Below are 18,527 nucleotides of genomic sequence, written 5' to 3'. Positions count from 1 at the left end.
GCCTCCGAGCTTCGCGAACGTCTATAACGTTTTTCCATGTGTCTTAACTAAGCAGGTACGTGTTTGTCTCGAAACACGTCATCCATCAAGAAGAAGTATCCCTGGAATCATATTTGAGCTATGAAGAGAGACCTGATGCTATTCTGGACCGGAAGATCCAACAATTGAGGAACAAGTCGATTCATTTGGCAAAAATCCAATGGAGACATCACGGTCAAGAAGAATCAACATGAGGACTTGAAAAGAAGATGAAAGAGAAGTACCCAGAACTTTTTCCCGAAGGTGAATAACTCAAATTTCGGGACGAAATTTTTTTTAAGGGGGGGTAGGATGTAACACCCCGTACTTTTCCTTATGTTGTGAGGTAGTGTCTTAACACTATTGAGAGTACTGAGATGTCGAGATGCGAGACTACTTTTTTTTTTATGACCAGATAAGACAGATTGTCTTTTTAATAGAGATATGAGTGGACAAACCAATGATAGAGTTAGAGTGAAGAGATTTAAGAAATGAGTTGAGTTAGAGATACTGATTGAATTGAGTTGAGATTTTATTTTATTTCCGACTACCGGGAATAGAATTACTGGATACCGAGTTATCAGAGATTTACTGTCCTATTAAGAAAATAGGAATAATGAGTTTGACATAGAGTCGAGGAAGAAAGAGTGAGAACCTTGATGAAAAGAGTCGGTCAGAGAGACGTCTAGTTTGTTTGTGTTTGCCGACTGCTTTGACGTGATATTATGTGAACTTACGTGACTAATTGATTATGTGATTTTTGTTACGTATGTCTTTATGAGCAAATTATTATATTTTTTTTTATTTGAGGACTTTAGCGCTTGGAATTTTGATTAAGTTTTCAAAGCAAGTGCGGTTTATTTTTACCGAGAAATCGAATGATGTCGGTTTATGGAAATTTTTCCAAGCATAATATTTTTTTTAAATTATTTTTCCTACGAAGAGGAATATTATAATTGAGTGAGTGCACTAATAATAGTGCTATAATTATTATTTTGGTCACATGAATAATTATACTATGGTATTTTATTAATGAGTGACATTTCCATAGTTATTGTGATTTTTATTTAATCACCCTTCTCACACTTTATTTTAATTTCACTACCATATGTTATATGCCTTAAATGACTAAGTATAGAGTTTGAGAGAGTAGAGATTGAGAGTATATTATGGAGAGTGTAGAGATTAGAGAGAGATTAGAGAGAGAGAGATCATCCATTAATTGCAAATATTCTCCAAGATTTGGAAATCTCCTTTAAAGATCACAAGATCAAATTCAATCTTGCAAAGCCAAACCTCTCTCTCCCTCACTACAATTTTCGGCCATCATCTCTCTCCCTCACACACATTTTCTCCCAACACACACTCATCTTCTCCATTTATCAATTCCACCATTTTCCTCCATTGATGGAAACCTTCGAAGCTTCCTAAAATATTACCAAACACTTCAAATCACTCTAATATCCTCCATAAACCTATTCTATCCACTTATAATCAAGAAAATCCTTGAAGAAGAAGCTCCAAAGTAGAGTGAGAAAGTGAGAATTTTGGTGAGAACTTGGGTAAGTGGCCATGTTTTTTTTAAATTCTTGCTTGAAGGATGTTGTGTGAGTGTATTCTTGAAAGATGAAGCAAGAAAATCACCCCTCCCTATTTTCCATAATTTTCGAAAAAAAAGGGTCTCCATCCCTTCAAAAATTTTTCTTTTTCTTTTCTTGATTTTGGGGTGAAAAATGAGAGTTATGTGATGTGTATTGATGTTTGATATATGTTGTGAAATATGTGTCTTGAGATGTGAAACTTCGATGGGAGTTAGTTTACCCAAAAATGAGAACTTTTGAGTCAATGAGTTAAATGATGAATTGATGATGTAGATGAGTTCATGAGATGTATATGATGATGATTGATGGAGTAATTTGGGTATATGATGTCGATGGATGATTTTGATGTGAGTTAGTTTAATAAAATTAGGGATATGTGTAATCATGCGCTAATTTGTGAATTGATGGTTTTGATGTGGGATTAATTGGTTAAAAATGAAAGATCTATAAGTTGATTAAAGATTTGTGTGTGTTTGTAAAAAATTTCAAAGAGTTAGTTTAGTAAAAATTAGGACTTTCTAGTCTATGTGTTATTTAAGTGGTTTTGCTTGAGATGTATGTTTTTAAGCATGATAGTAGTGTTTTTGTATATTTGATTAAGTCTATTGTAGGCTAAATAAAATTTTGGCTTATTTTAGTTTGTATGAAATTTTGAGTTTTTATATGATGTGAGTTTGATGCTTTATAAAATAAGGTTTAATTGCTCTATGATCATTATGAGAACTTTATCCTTGTTTGTTGAGAGTTTTATGTTGATACATGGAATTTCTATAAAATCTAGTTTATATGATAAAAAGAGAGTAAATATGTGAATAATGAGTTATATGATGTAAATGATCATATTTGAGTATTTGAGAAATTTCGAGCATGATATTGAAAAGGAATTTGTTAGATACGTTCGTTGAAATGTTTTCTATGAGATTTGAGTTGATGATGAAAGACAAGAGTCGAGATTGTATATTACGAGTATTTTGATGTATTTGAATGTTTTTAAGTGCTTTAAGTGCTTAAAATGAGTTTTGATGAGTTTGCATGGTTTAAATGTTGAGTTGAGCATGTTTATTTGTGTGTATGTTTCGGAGTCGTTTTTCATGACGCGCTGACTCACTGTTTTCGAGGGGTTCTTGATACCCAAACACCCTGAAAATTTTATGGTAAGTATATTTGAGAGTCTTGAGAATACCGGTAAAATTTCAAGTCATTTGGACTTCGTTTACTATTTTTATAAAATGAAAACCCAAAACTGCTACGTTCTGCCGAATTGTTCGGTGAGTAGCCAATAGAGTCATCGTTTCCAGTAGCTTTCCTTAGCATTCTGGAACCCAAATTTTTATGGTTGAGACCTGAGTGTCTTAGCTAAGTTACCACAAAATTTCAGATCGTTTTGACAACGTTTACTATTTTTAAAAAAATCAAACTTTTCGATTGATAAAAACTGCCGAATATGGTAGACTGTAGGAAAACAGTCATATCTCCTAAAATACTTGGAGTTTTTGATCCTACTTTTTTTTAAATGAAACTAGACTCAAAGCGGTTTCTTTTGGTATAAGTTACGACCCCAGGAGAGTTCTGTACAGAGTCTGGTGAGGTTTTAAAGTTGAGTCAGTGCAGAGTAAAGCTTGTTTTCGACTTGTCTATGTGTGTTTTTAATATGCTTAAGTGTTTATACTTGTTTATGTGCTTGTTTGCTATGAGTTTGAGTCGAGTTGAGAGTTAAGTCGAAAATTGGACGTGTGAATCCTTAGAAGCCGAGTATACCTAGGGATTGAGTTTTATTGGGTAAATAGATGTGGAGTGAGAAGTTATAGTTTAAGATGAGATTGGATTTAGAAATTGAGTTTCTGACTAAGGTTTGTTTTATCACATGAACCTTCGATGACGATGACGATGTGATGATGACATATGAAGGCCCGAGCGAGACGAAGAAGTAAGTTGCCTGATTTCTTTCCAGAATAAGCGAAGGACTTCAGGTGGGCAATATTTTGAGTATACATATATCATACGAGCTTTCGAAACTGTTTTGATGATGTTATGAATTTATCAAATGCTTTGAGATAAATGATATTTGAGAACTGTTTGACTTGCCGATTTTTGTTGATAATGACTTGTGTGTTACCCTCTACTGAGACGAATTCGGTCCTGCCACAAGCGGGATTTTGTGCACAGAGGTGACTGTGAGCCGTCTTCGGGTCGGCCGGTCACGGTACTTGAGAGGGAGGCCTACTTCTCAGTACCTTTGATAATAACGAGTTGTAGATGTGGTGCATACATGTTGAGATCTTTGACTGCAGTCGTTTCTTTATGATATCATGATTATTAAAACTGCTTACACAGGTTAATTTACGCTAAATTTATTCCTGTGTATTGCTGAGATGGGGCAAGTTTCAAACCTATAGCTCTAAGAGCACATTTCTTGTTTTTCGGCGTTTGCTCACTGAGTATTATGTACTCATGCCCTGCATGTATTTCTAAATGTGCAGGCTAAGCGAGGAGCGAGATTGGTCTGGTGCTAGTGGGGGAAACGTTTCAATCGATGTAATTATGTTTTCGTATTGCCTTCATGTTAATAGAGTCTTGAGGATTGAGATACTTTGTTTTCTTTTGAAATCAAGCAATTTACTCACGGTTATGTGTCTTCATACATGTAATCGATTCGCCTTTTGCTGCGATACTCTGCATTTTATGATTCCTTATGAAAAATGAGCTATACCCGTTTTGTTTTTGTTCGTGAAATTCCTGATAATTAAAAAGTTATAACGACGTTGACGATTTTACCCTTGGGTTCATTTATGATGATTTTCCTTAGCATGCTTTGATGCAAGCTTCCGCTTGATGTTCGACCTATTCTTCTTATCTTTTATTCTTTTAAAAATAGTCGTATCGATACTCGTACCCCACTATCACTAGTGTCGGGAATCGGGCTGCGACAGGAGAGGCGCACTTTGCGCTGATGGACACGACGGGTCTTTATCTCCAGTTCGTGAAACGGGCTTGTGCCTTGTATAAGTAAGTTCTTCCCCCCATTTAGACTTAGTTGTTGAAACCTAAGTCTAAATTCAAGACGTTCGGGGTGGGACGGGCTTGCGTCTTTTAAATGAAGTTTTCTTCCCCCCATTTAGACTTAGTTGTTTAAACTTAAGGCTAAATTCAAGGTGTTCGGGGCGAGATGGGCGTGAGCCTTTGACGTAAAAAATTTTATCTCCCCCATTTAGACTTAGTTGATAAACTTAAGGCTAAATTCAAGGTGTTCGGGGCGAGATGGGCGTGAGCCTTTGACGTAAAAAATTGTTTCTCCCCCATTTAGACTTAGTTGATAAACTTAAGGCTAAATGCAGTATATGCGGGGTGAGTTGGGCTTGCGCCTTATATGTGAAAATTCCCCCCCCCCCCCATTTAGACTTAGTTGATAAACTTAAGGCTAAATTCAAGGTATGCGGGGTGAAATGGGCTTGCGCCTTTTGCATTTAAAGTTTTTCCCCCCTGGGTGTGGAGCCCTTCCTCTGGCGAGAGCCATTTCTCTGGCGAAGGCCATTTCTCTGGCGAAGACCATTTCTCTGATGAGGGCCATTTCTCTAGCGATGGCCATTTCTCTGGCGAGGGCCATTTTTCTGATGAGGGCCATTTCTCTGGCGAGGGCCATTTCTCTGATGAGTGCCATTTATCTGGCGAGGGCCATGTCTCTGGCGAGGTGTGGAGGGGGAGGGTGAGGGGGAGGGGGAGGGCTGCGCTCCTTAGAGCTGCCTACATACCCATTCAAGGGATCAAGCCCGGATGTAGTTCTGACCTGCATGCAAAGGTCAGTAATTGTAGTAGATGACATGGGTCTCGGAAGACCTTATTTAAATAAAGTGAAATTTGTAGAGTTTAAGGTCAAGCGTGGTACTGCTTGAGATGTAGGGCGTTCCAACTGTTGTTGATTTCACGTCCGTCTGTCGATTGCAACTTGTATGCTCCACGTCCAACCACTTTGGTGATCAGATATGGTCCTTCCCAATTCGGGGCTAATTTACCCGCACTTGTTTCCTTGGTGTTCTGGAACACTTTTCGCAGCACCCAATCGCCCAGCTTAAATGTGCGGGTGCGGATGTGTTTGTTGTAATGTCTGGCGATGCTTTGTTGGTAGGAAGCTAGTCGGATATTTGCTTTGTTTCGTTTCTCATCGAGGAGATCTAACTCGTGGCACATGGCCTTTTGATTCCCGTTATTTGTCGTGAGCTCATGTCTGGCAGTGGGTACTTCGCCTTCTGTTGGGATTACTGCCTCCATTCCATAGGCGAGGGAGAATGGTGTTTCCCCTGTTGATGCTCTTGTAGTTGTTCGGTAGGACCATAGCACGCCTGGTAACTCATCTGCCCATTTGCCTTTGGCCTTCTCTAGTCGTTTCTTCAAGGTGTTCATGATGGTTTTGTTGGAAGATTCCGCTTGCCCGTTGGCTTGGGGGTACCTTGGCGTTGAGAAGCTTAGTTTGATGTTCCAAAACCTGCAAAAATCTTGAAAGTCTGCGCTTATAAATTGGGACCCGTTGTCTGTGACGATCTCCTTGGGCACCCCATACCGGCAGATCACGTTCTTTCATATGAACCCCTTGACTTCTTTGTCACGAACTTGGTGGAAAGACTCTGCTTCTATCCATTTGCTGAAATAATCGGTCACTGCCAACATGTATACCTTCTGCCCGGGTGCAGTGGGCAGTTTGCTTACAATATCCATCCCCCATTTCATGAATGGCCATGGTGAAGTGATGGCGGTCAGGGGCTCCGGGGGCAGGTGTGATATTTGGGCGAATCGTTGGCACTTATCGCATTTTTTGGCGTAATCAGCTGCATCTGCTTTCATTGTGGGCCAGTAGTAACCATTGGTTAAAGCGCGGTGTGCGAGGCTTCTGTCTCCCGAGTGGTTTCCATATTCTCCTTCGTGTAATTCGGACTAGACGTATCTTGCTTCTACAGGGTTAATGCATTTCAAATATGGATCGGTAAATGAACGTTTATACAATTTACCTCGGATGATGCAGAACCGCGCGGCCTGAGCTTTAATTCGACGTGCGTCATTCCGATCATCTGGGAGTATATCTATTTCGAGATATTCCATTATTGGGGTCATCCATGTTTGTCCGACTGATACTGCAGTCACGTGTTCCTCGGCCTCATCTCTTTGTATTGATGGATATTGAAGGCAAGTGATAGTTATGGTCTTAGGTTGTGCAGTCTGTATTGCTGACCCTAGGTTGGTCAAGGCATCAGCGTGGCCATTTTCCACCCTCGGCACTTGATTGATGGTAAATTCTTCAAAGCACGATTGGAGTTCTTTCGTCTTGCCCAGGTAAGCCGTCATTTTCGCATCTTTGGCTTGAAATGTACCCTGCATCTGGTTAACTACGAGTTGAGAATCACTAAATACGTTAATGCGTTTTACCCTGATTTCTTTAGCTAATCCGAGTATAGCTATCATGGCTTCATATTCAGCCTCATTGTTGGTTGTTTTGAAATCACATCGGATTGACCGCTCAATGTTGTCTCCTCGTGGTGATGAGAGCACGATTCCAAGTCCGCTCCCTCGTACGTTGCTGGACCCATCAACATATAGTTTCCACGTTCCAGTTTGGTCTGGTTCCTCCGTCAGACAGCATAACTCTTTGTCGGCCTGTATAGTAAGGTTAGGTGCAAAGTCAACAACAAAATCGGCTAATACCTGAGATTTGAGTGCGGTCCGTGGTTTATATGTGATGTCGTATTCACTCAACTCCACTGCCCACTTTGTCAATCGACCGGATAGTTTCGGCTTATGGAGTATGGCCTTTAAAGGATACGTGGTGGTGACTACAATCGGATGACACTGGAAATATGGTCGCAACTTCCTTGCCGCGTGGACCAGTGCGAGGGCCAGCTTTTCTAACTGGCTGTATCGTGTCTCTACGTCGAGTAGTGACTTGCTCACGTAGTAGATTGGTGACTGCTTTCCCTCTTCCTCTCTGACCAACACGGCGCTGACGGCTGTATCAGAGACGGCCAGATATACCAACAAAGTCTCGTGATTCTTTGGTTTTACGAGCAGTGGCGGGCTAGTCAAGTATTGCTTGAGTTGCTTTAGGGCTTCCTCGCACTCCTCAGTCCACTCGAATGTTTTTTATTTCCTCAAAGTGTTGAAGAAGAGGTGGCATTTTTCGGGCGATCTTGAAATAAAGCGGCTTAAAGCGGCTATTCTCCCCGCTAGTTTTTGGACGTCTTTCACGCAGGTGGGGGAAGGGATCCTCTGGATCGACTCGATTTGAGCCGGGTTTGCCTCTATTCCCCGCTGGGTAACCATGTAACCTAGGAACTTTCCTACATTGACACCAAAAGATCATTTAGTAGGATTTAGCTTCATATTGTATTTTCTAAGAATCTCGAATGTTTCCCTCAAAGGATCAATGTGATCCCTTGCGCGGATGGATTTGACCAACATGTCATCGATGTAGACTTCCATTGTTTGGCCCAGCAGGCTTGCAAACATCCGATTGACCAGGCGTTGATACGTTGCTCCCGCATTCTTCAATCCGAATGGCATATACTTGTAGCAGAATAACGCTACGCTGGTCATGAAGGCCGTTTTCTCCTCGTCACCAGGGTGCATCTAGATTTGATGGTATCCCGAGTACGCGTCCATGAAACTCATCAATTCATGGCCTGCTGTTGCGTCCACTAGCATGTCGATGTGTGGAAGTGGGAATGAATCTTTCGGGCATGCCTTGTTGAGGTCCGTGAAATCGATGCAGACTCACTATTTGTCATTCTTTTTCTTGACCACCACCACGTTTGCGAGCCATTCGGGATAGTGGACCTCTCGAATAAGTCCATTCTTGAGGAGCTTCGTGACTTCATCATTCACTACTTGGTTCCTCTCCGGTGCAAACTTTCTACGTTTCTGTTTCCTCGGTGGGTAGCCCGGGGTGACCTGTAACCTGTGAACAATAATACTAGGGTCAATCCCTGTCATGTCCTCGTGGGACCAAGCGAAACAATCGTAGTAATCAGATAGAAAATTGATAAGCTTCTCTCTGAGCTCTGGTTCGAGTTGTGCTCCAATCGTGGTCTGGAAAGCTTGCATTAATTTGAACTTCATCTATCTCCACCATCTCCTCCTCGATCAGGCTGCGTGGTCTCTTCGTTTGATTTCTCTGCTCTGCAGACTTTGACTTCTCTGCTCTACAGATGTCGACTTCTCTGCTCTGGCACCTCACCGAATTAGACTTTCTCTCTAGCACCTCGGTGACTTCGCTGCGCTGGCCCTTGTCGACTTCGCTGCTCTGGCAGCTTTGACTCCTCTGCTCTGGCAGCTCGTCGACTTCGCTGCTCTGGCCTTTGTCGATTTCGCTGCTCTGGCCTTTGTCGACTTCACTGCTCTGGCAGCTTTGACTTCTCTGCTCTGGCAGCTCGTCGACTTCGCTGCTCTGGCCTTTGTCGATTTCGCTGTTCTGCAGACTTCGATTTCTCTGCAGCTCCGTGTGTTGACTCATGTCTTGAGTGCACTGCAGGGTATGATTTGGGTGTTCCTGTTCTCCCATGTGCTTCGAATGGGACGGAGTTTCTTGCTGTAATTGCTATAAAGACGGGCTTTTCTCTTTCATAGTGGTTTGGTAGCACGCCCTGGAGTCCTTATGCTCTCCCTTGATCTCCTTAACTCCCCACTTAGTTGGGAATCGTATGACTTGATGATAGGTAGATGGTACTGCTTCCATTCCGTGGATCCATGGACGGCCTAGGATGACGTTGTATGCTGACGGGGCGTCTATCACGAGAAACCTAGTGGAAAGGTTGACTCCCTCTGCGTAAACGGGAAGATCGATCTCTCCCACAGTTGTCGTACTCTCGCCACTGAAGCCAACAAGTACGGACGCTTTCTTAATTAGTTTGGACTCGTCCAAACCCATCTCCCTGTATGCACTGAAAAACAAAATATTGGCAGAGCTACCATTGTCTATTAACACACGCTTTGTTAAACAGTTAGCAATATAAATGGAAATAACTAAAGCATCGTGATGATGGTGTAGAAGCTTGTCTGATTCGGATGTTGCAAAGCTGATTGTTAGGGTTGGATCCGTTGGTCCAGCTTTGCCGGAAGGCGGAGCCCATGATTTGCTTGATCTAGCCTGTCTGGCGTGTCTCTTGGCGGCTGAGTGGGTGATTCCGCTGACTTCGGAGCCTCCGGATATCACGTTCACAGTTCTCTCATGGTGTGGCGGGTCTGGCGGGCTGTCGTCTATGTGTTTCTCTTGTTTATCCCTTCCTTGTTGTAGGGTAAGCTTGCCCTTTTCGGTCAGGTAATCGGTGAGGTGGCCTTGATTTAGTAGGTGGGCCACTTCCAATCTGAGGGCGATGCAATCCTCTGTCTGATGCCCATGATCTGCATGGAACTCACACCATTTGGATCTGTCCCTCTGGTCAGCTGGGGCCCTCATCCTTTCTGGCCATTTGACTTTGTTGCCTAGATTCTTGAGGGCTAAGACCGCCTCGGCTGGCGAGATAGATAAGTTGTACTCTGGGACCTTGGCCCTTTCACGTGGTCGTGTCTCGTAAGATTGGTCGTACTGTCTCCTTCTGTATTCTTGTCGTGAAGATGGGTAAGGCTCAGACCGCCTATTATTTGTCCTTCTATCCACCCTGGAGTCTCTTCTAGTGTTTCCGCTTGGTGAAGATCGGTGGTGGATGTATTGATCTTCCTCCCATTTGATTTGTGCCCATGCCTTGGCAAGGACGTCCTCCATTGTTCTACAAGGGTATTTGGTGAGATCTTTGTAGAGGTCTGAGTCTGGCAGAAGACCCTTTCGGAAGGAGGTGACCGCCGTTTGGGTGTTGCAATTGGTGATGGACACCTTCTCTTTGTTGAATCGGCTGATATAGTCTCGAAGAGGCTCGCCACGCTGTTGCACCACGGCGTAAAGATCCTCCGATATCTTTTCAAGTTTCCTGCTACTAGCATATTGCTGCAAAAATATCTCTGTTAATTGAGCAAAACTTGAAACAGAATAATTTGGAAGGTTAGTGTACCACTGGAGGGCCGGTCCTGTTAGACTAGAACCGAACCCCTTACACATGCAAACCTGCCTCAATTCACAAGGAATTGCAGCAGTGAACATCCGTTGTTTATACTGAGCGATGTGGTCGGTCGGATCCGTCGTGCCGTCGAATATTTGCATACTCGGAAAGCTAAACTTGACGGGCATTTCTACCAAGGCAATTTCATCCACAAATGGCGAGTCGGCATAGCAGTTCTCTGAACTTTTGTGGATAGGTGCCGGGACACCGGGAATTCGCTGGATCAAGGCCTCCATTTCCGACAGCTTTCTTGCCACGTCTTCATCTCTGATTGCGTATGGGCCGATTGTGGCTGGTTGAGTGAGTTCATTGGTGAACAGTTGGTCTTGGGTGAATTCCCTTGGACCGTGTCCGTCAGGCTGTTGGTTAACCTGGGTTGGCGGCATGGCCGTCTGATTTAGCCCTAGCATGGTGAGTTGTGCGCTTCCAACGGCGGCATTGCTCATTGTTACACCCGGCGTGCTGAAGATGGTTCGAGCATGTTGTCCTCCGGTGATGGTTGTTCCATCTTGTCAGAGTGTTCCTGACGTTCTGGCGTCCGGGTTGGGTTTCCCAAGTTCCCGCACTTGCTCTAGCGCAGATGTTGTCATGTTAATACCTGCATTCAGAGTCACACGACCAGGGTCAGTCTGGTTACCAACTACATTACGGTTTCTTACCGAAGATTACGGGTCCGTCACGAGGTGGTTGGATCCGTCCTTGCGAGTGATCGGTGTATCTCCCAGAGGCTACATGGAAGACACTTGGGCTCGGAAGCCGGGAGGTTCGATGATCTCGATAGGCTCCATAGCTTCGAGACGGTCATACAAGTTGGCGTTCTCCCTTTCCAACTTTTTGCATCTTTCTCGCTCCTGATTCATCTGTTCAGTCAGGGCGGCGATCTGGGCGGCTAGGTCGGCCTGAGCAGTCACGTGGGGAGCGTCGGGAGTTTCGGATCCGTCACGACCGTCAGACATGATTGATGCTCATAGAGATCTGTGGAAAGTGCGTTGATTCGCTTGATTGCTAGGGCCCCACGGTGGGCGCCAAATTGTGGAGGGTGAATCCAACAATCACGGAAGCGACGTCAGCAACGTCTGGATCGATGGGCACTAGCAACCTGAAACCACTAGAAACGTTAGAGCCCTCCGAAGAGCACCGGTGGGGGTGTCGATGGAAGGGCCTCCGACGCTCAAGTCAGTTAACAATAGTAATAAAAATCGTATTGAAAGCAATTGAAAATAGATGAAATAGTGAATCGAATCGATTTGGTCGACGGAATTGAAGGTGATCGAGCAATGAACGAGGGCCGTTGGGTCATCCCGGTTGATCTGATCACCGGAAGACCTAAGGCTGGGAGCGTGGAGGCAGAATAGTGCGAGAGAATGTGTTGAAATGCGAATGATCGTAAGTATCAGTATGAATGTTAATGACGGCGTACCCCCCTAGTGTTAATGAAGTAGTATTTATAGGTTATGGACCTGCAAGGAGGCGACTAGGGTTAGGGTTTGTTGGAATGTCCTTTGAAACCCTAGCGGTTCCGATTTTTTAGGAAACGATCTTCGGCGACTTTCGTTTGACCTAGTCACCCATGTTCGACTAGGTTTTCGTAAGCTTGTAATCCAGTTTGTATGCTTTCGTGTCGAGATGTTTACTATGGTGCTGCTGCCAGAGCGGAGGGATCGCTCCTCCGCCAAAGCAGAGGAATCATTCCGCTGCCAGAACAGAGAAATCATTCCGCTGCCAGAGCAGAGGGATCGCTGACTCCTCTGGCGAGGACTTCGCTGATTCCTCTGACGAGGGTTTCGCTGATTCCTCTGGCGAGGACTTTGCTGATTCCTCTGGCGAGGACTTCGCTGATTCCTCTGGCGAGGTGCCAGAGGAATCACGGCGAGCAGGGGAGTCGCCCCGAGCAGAGGAATCGCGGCGAGCAGGGAAGTCGCCCCGAGCAGAGGAATCTCGGCGAGCAGGAAAGTCGCCCCGAGCAGAGAATTCGCTGATTCCCCTGGCGAGGATTTCGCTGACCTCTGGTCAGTCAGATTTTATCCACTACAAATATTATTGAAACATAAAAATTGTAACATATGTTTAAAGAAAATTATAATATTAAAAACTATATACTTTTTGAATAGTTATATTGCTTTTATTTCATCAAGTCTTAGAATTCCATGAATCATCAGTGTAGCTATGCTCTGGAGCATTTTTCTGCGCAGATTTGCAACTCTAATCAGCGCTGCTCTGCGAGGTTGGTTAGTATCTGGCGACGGCGTCTCACCGGCCGAAACTTTTAACCTCTGGTTTTTTCAGGTTTTTTCTTTTCTTTTTTTTAATAAAATCGCAGTTTAATAAGAATTCCATGAATCAAATATTATGTGTATATATAATCTTTTCAAATAAAATAAAAATTATATTGTGTAAAAAATGAGAGAGATGAAAGAAAAGTGTATTATTTTAACACTTCTAGCTTGTATAAATTTTTTAGTTTAAATCTATTATTTACGTATTATATGTCAAATTAAAGCTCTTGCCACGATATTTAATTTGATATGCATATTGAATATTTTTTTATTAACTAAAAAATATTTTTGTTGGAAAAAAGCAAGATAAAAATGATAATAAAAAAGTAAAAAGAAATAAAGAAATTTCTATGTTTAGTTTGAGATTTCCATATTGAAGAGATTTCCATGTTTAAATTTATGCTAAAGGCTCTAGAATTGTAGAGATTTGAGATAAAGCTCTCTCATAGTACCATGTAGGACCTAGGATTAAGGAGAGCGCAGGATTCCTTAATCGTATTATATATTTGATGATGATGATGATGATGTAATTGCAAATATTTTGAATAACGTTAAAATTGAAACTAAATACACCATCAACATATTTATCTACTAAATATGGTCTTCAAAGCTGACGAAGATTCGGGTATGTACAGCCAAAAAGATGTAAATCTCCTATCACTTATAAAGACCACAAAATGGATTAAATATGTTAGTTAATCCGCCATGAATGAGATCATGAAACAGAGTTCAAATTTCATTCCTACAACAGCATAACCTCAAAAGAAGCTAATCGATTATGCTCCAACTGGAATGAGATAATGCCCATATATCAGTGAGACAAGGGAGTATTTCTTTGCTCTCTTTCTCTCCGGGGTGAGACTTCAAAACGTCCCAAAAACCAACCACAGTGCCACTGGGCACATTCATTCGCCAGCAGATTTGGCCTCTTTCATATCCACGCCGAGAACCCTGCAAGACTTCTTCTTGTCTCCACTCTCCGACATACTCACCGGTGTAGATTCAGCAATGGGATAGTCCCCCCTCTCATCAACATCGAGCTTCAAGTAGGAACATGGCCGCTCCTCAACTTCTATATTGCTCCCGGTTTCTTGTCCGGGACCAAGCTGCATTTCAAATTGAGACAGCCCTACAGGCTGTGTCCTCATTTGGACAGAACGTAAAAGAGCAGCCCGTCTCAAGTCAGCTGAGTGGCATATGTCACTGGGGGATGACGGGAAACGGCCCTCAGTATCGGAACCACGCTGGCAGTGGCGAGACTGTGGTGAAGCTGACGAAGAAATGATGGGTCCATGGGAAGGATATGAAGTGGTAGCGGGTCCTGGCACGAAGGGCTTTTGGCACCTATAAGGAGATACAGGGCTAGTGGGAGCACTCTCGGGCTGTGAAGAACAAGTGTTCGTTGAACTCTCGTAGTACCTCGAGTCGTCTGAATCTTCAGACATTGGTGAATACTGTACAGAAGTCTCATCCCTGAAATCAGATATGACCAACAAAATCAACTTTCGAGGCTGTGGATACATTGACTTTAATTAGCCTCAGCAATCAATCAATATTCTCACAAAGAAATCATCATACATCAAGATGGGGCAACACTTAATCGATCCCTTAGCATTTTAAAGTCTTCTTGAAGGGTATTAATTCCTACTCCAACTGTCGCCCCCTACCTTCTAATGATATAGTTGATTTCTAGTTGAAAGTCATCCAAATCGAAATAGGAAAGGTCAGAGTCACACCTTACAGGATCATCAGAAAATTCATCTCGTCTTCTCGAATGATATAACTACTTTGAATGTCTTGTACTACCTACTAATGATTTAGTTGCTTTCTAGTTCAAAGTCATCTTCATCAAAATTTGAAAGGTACAATCCAAATAGCATAATTTTTCTCATTCTAAAATGCATACTCAAGACACATGAATGAGTAAAATTATACTAGTGTCAACAGTTCTCGTTTCTATGCATTCTTTTAATTCTATTCTACCAGTGGCAGGTTTCCCTCATGGCCAATCTCAGGTTGCTTGGATGCCAGACTTTGTGCTTTCTACACTCAATCATGTGACTTTACCAAACAATCACCCAATAAAACACGTGCTGTGAGCGTATAGAGTACCAACATGCTGTGAGCGTATACAGTACCAGCATGCTTGTATAGAAGAAACCATACTCACCTAAGATAGGGCATCATTATCTCAGATCTCACAGAAGAATCCATTAGATTGTCAGGTAGCGGATCTCCAACCGTCAGCCCATTCAAACTTGAAGCCATGATCTGAAAGAACCAGTTTTAGATGTAATATGCGCAAAGCCATGTTCCTACACAACAAACAAATACACACAACATACAGCTCACTCGGAACCATAGCAAACAAGTGAAGGAGCATTCCAAATGAGAGATGAAACAACAAGTTCTCTTGACCGAGGGCATTGGTCAGATTCACTCTAGTTCTATTGATTGATTCAAACACAATGACAACTAATCTACTCCCCTATTAGCCACCTCTGACCACTACCATGAGTACACTCTAGTTAGACTAACCTAGGGCGACCTTTCTGTGACGGGGTCTTCCACTTAACCAACTAAGCCAACCCAAAGGCAAGAAATAATAGGAAAAAAAGGGTTACTCCTTGGTTTGTGTCCCCAACATTCAATTTTTTTCAAAAAATGTCCATAATTTACGTTTTAACTTAAAAAAACTCTCAACTTTGTAAAAGTTTGATTTATGTTGCGCCTTACCGAATCTAGTGACCGAAAAATAAATCACCTAGCCAAAATCTGGCGAGGTGAATCACCATTCCATCCCCGGATTCAGTAAAGCGGGACATAAATCAAATTTTTTTCAATGTTAGGGTTTTTAAAGAGAAAACATAAGTTGGATGCGAATTTCATTATCCGAAACCACCCCAAAAGGGGTGAGAAACAACAAGCGAATTCCCTACACCAATATCTATCTTCTGCCACAAAACAGTGGAAAGTGATATTGCCCCACGCCGATCACAATCTCAACACCTAAAACAAAATGTAACGAACATAACATTTTGAAAAATGTCACATACAAAGGCATAAAAATGCGAAAATAAATATCCTCTCACAATTTAACTTCCCATCGATGCATAATTGAAAAATTAGATTTCCTGCTCAAACTTCCCAATCGATATACAATTGAAAAAATATATGTATTCAGAAGAACTCGTTAGAACATGCACTTAAGGAAGCTAGACGCGGAAACACGAAAAAGATACAGAAGAAAATTCACACCTCGCTAAGATACCGCTTGTGAGAGTTCAGATTATCAACGTAAACCTCATCTTCCGGATCTCTACCTCGTTTAGCGGTCGCCGCCGCCGGCGAAGCACCGGAGCTACCTTCCGGCCCCATTTCTCACAATAATTAATTTGTTTCACTCCCGTCACTTCATTACATCCCCCCAAAAAACAAAAAAATAAAACTCAAATAAAATAATTGCAGCACTGCGACAAAAAGCAAATTTTGCATTTCACGATGAAAATAAGCAAAAGAAATTGGAAGAAGAGATTAAAAAATGAAAACGTAAAAGGGTTGGACAATCAATCGTTTACTTTTTTAACTGGTATGGGAATTTGGATTTTCATTTGATTTAAGTGAAAAAATTATGAACCCTCTCAAAACAAAAAGTGAAAAAGTGTAAAAATGAAATATATTTGCTTCCTGAAGTTTGCGGTATCCTGTCCCAGTTAGGGCCGGATCCGAATTTGGTATGTGGGTTGCTAATTGGGTAGGTTCAATGGGTCATGTTTGGATCCAATAGGCCCGTTTATTGTAATGGGCTCGTTTAGGGCTGCAGGGTTTGAGATTCATGCCAATTCTTTATTTCGTAAATTAATAAACAGCTGGTCTCCTGTGCGGCGGTCGCATGGGATGCGATGGGTTTTATCCAACCCGACCCACATCAACGTTTATATAAAATCCTTCAGTGACCAAAATCATGGATGTCTTGTGATGCAATGGTAATGTTGCGCCTCCTTCTCTTAAAGGGCACGTGTTTGAATCCCCCTTACCCCAATGTTTGTGGTTTATTTTCTTTTGGTTCTTTTTTATTCCTTTTTCGTTTTTTTTTTTTGGTTTTTTGTTTGTTAATTCTTTTGCTTTTTTTTTTCAGCTGTTTGCATGTTTCGTTTTTTTTTTTTCAGTTTCTTATTTTAGGTTTTTTTGGTTATTTTTTCTTACGACTATAAAGACTTAACAAAATAATTAAAATTATAGATTTTCGTGAGTAAAAATAACAATTTTCCGTGAAAAAAGTAATAATTTTAAAGTGTTACATTTCTTCATATGCATAATTATTTTTTATTAAGATAATAGTTACTTTTAATAAGCATAAAATATACATTTGTGCTAACAAATGTATACTTATGTTAATATAAGTATTTACATTCATTCGATATAAAGTAGTAAATTTTTTAACTCTTAAACCCTGACATTAAACATTAAATCCTGAAAACTAAATCTTAACCCTAATAGGAATATTTACTTTTAATAAGCATAATATATTCATTTGTTAACAAAAATATATACTTATGTTAATGTAAGTATTTACCTTCAGTCAATACAAAGTATTATATTTTTTAAGCCCTAAACCGTGAAAACTAAACCCTAAACCCTAAACACTTAATCTTGAACTCTAGTAGGAATATTTACTTTTAATAAGCATAAGATATACATTTGTTCTCAAAAATGTATACTTATGGTAATATAAATATTTAACTTCATTCAATACAAAGTATTATATATTTTTCTAAACCCTAAGCCTTGAAAACTAAACCCTAAACACTAAATCTTGAATCCTTATTAGAGTATTTACTTTTAATAAACATAAGATATACATTTGCTTTTATGAATAAAAATAACAATTATCGCGAACAAATGTAATAATTTAGAAACATTACTTTTCATCATATCAATAATTACTTTTCCTTACGACAATGATTACTTGAATAATTATTTGATTATTTTTTATTTTATTCTAGTATTTATTTCTAGGTTATTCAAAATAGTTATTATTATAATAAAATTAATTATTGACATGAAGAAATTTAAAGTTTATAAAACTTTACTTTTTATCCCGTGCATCAATAATTAATTTTTATTATGACAATGATTACGTGACCAAATATACAAAATTACAAGTACTAACGAGTAAAAATAACATTACTTTTATACATATCAACAATTACTTTTTATTACAATAATTATTATTTGGTTAAATAACTTAAAGAATAAATTCTCAAAAATAAAAGTAACAATTATCGTGAACAAATGTAATAATTTAGAAATATTACATTTCATTGTAATAATAATTACTTTTGTTAACAAAAATATTTACTTTTCTTCATATCAATAATTACTTTTGTTTGCAAAAATAATTACTTGAGAAAATAACTAAAAATAAATGTTCTTATAAATACAAATAAACATTATACTAAATAAATGTAATAATTCAGAAATATTAAATTTGTTCGTATCAATGATTACTTTATCAAATAAGTCGAACAATAATCAATAAAATAAAAAATATTGTA

General features: G+C 40.6%; 3 protein-coding genes and 1 long non-coding RNA gene across 4 annotated transcripts; 1 reads left to right on the top strand and 3 right to left on the bottom strand.

The window, feature by feature from the left end:
* Window positions 1-857: 857 nt before the first annotated feature.
* Window positions 858-4,341, top strand: LOC131015578 (uncharacterized). The gene is made up of 3 exons (XR_009098572.1): window positions 858-1,580; window positions 3,528-3,589; window positions 4,100-4,341. It is a non-coding gene; the product is annotated as an uncharacterized LOC131015578 (long non-coding RNA).
* A 1,148-nt stretch (window positions 4,342-5,489) lies between these two features.
* On the bottom strand, window positions 5,490-8,231 carry LOC131006011 (uncharacterized). Its single transcript, XM_057933198.1, has 5 exons — window positions 8,062-8,231; window positions 7,851-7,942; window positions 6,620-7,612; window positions 6,202-6,529; window positions 5,490-6,099 (listed from the first exon to the last, which is right to left on the bottom strand). The coding sequence occupies exons 1-5, from the start codon at window positions 8,229-8,231 to the stop codon at window positions 5,490-5,492; spliced, it is 2,193 nt and encodes a 730-aa protein (XP_057789181.1).
* A 967-nt stretch (window positions 8,232-9,198) lies between these two features.
* LOC131005932 (uncharacterized) lies at window positions 9,199-11,139 on the bottom strand. Its single transcript, XM_057933089.1, has 2 exons — window positions 10,699-11,139; window positions 9,199-10,581 (listed from the first exon to the last, which is right to left on the bottom strand). The coding sequence occupies exons 1-2, from the start codon at window positions 11,137-11,139 to the stop codon at window positions 9,199-9,201; spliced, it is 1,824 nt and encodes a 607-aa protein (XP_057789072.1).
* A 2,387-nt stretch (window positions 11,140-13,526) lies between these two features.
* Window positions 13,527-16,630, bottom strand: LOC131015572 (uncharacterized). Its single transcript, XM_057944002.1, has 3 exons — window positions 16,228-16,630; window positions 15,140-15,240; window positions 13,527-14,442 (listed from the first exon to the last, which is right to left on the bottom strand). The coding sequence occupies exons 1-3, from the start codon at window positions 16,345-16,347 to the stop codon at window positions 13,875-13,877; spliced, it is 789 nt and encodes a 262-aa protein (XP_057799985.1). The 5' UTR covers window positions 16,348-16,630; the 3' UTR covers window positions 13,527-13,874.
* Window positions 16,631-18,527: the final 1,897 nt, after the last annotated feature.

Source organism: Salvia miltiorrhiza, chromosome 1 (genome assembly GCF_028751815.1).
Source record: "Salvia miltiorrhiza cultivar Shanhuang (shh) chromosome 1, IMPLAD_Smil_shh, whole genome shotgun sequence".
Taxonomy (NCBI): Eukaryota; Viridiplantae; Streptophyta; class Magnoliopsida; order Lamiales; family Lamiaceae; genus Salvia; species Salvia miltiorrhiza.
This window is presented reverse-complemented; position numbering and strand designations above follow the sequence as displayed.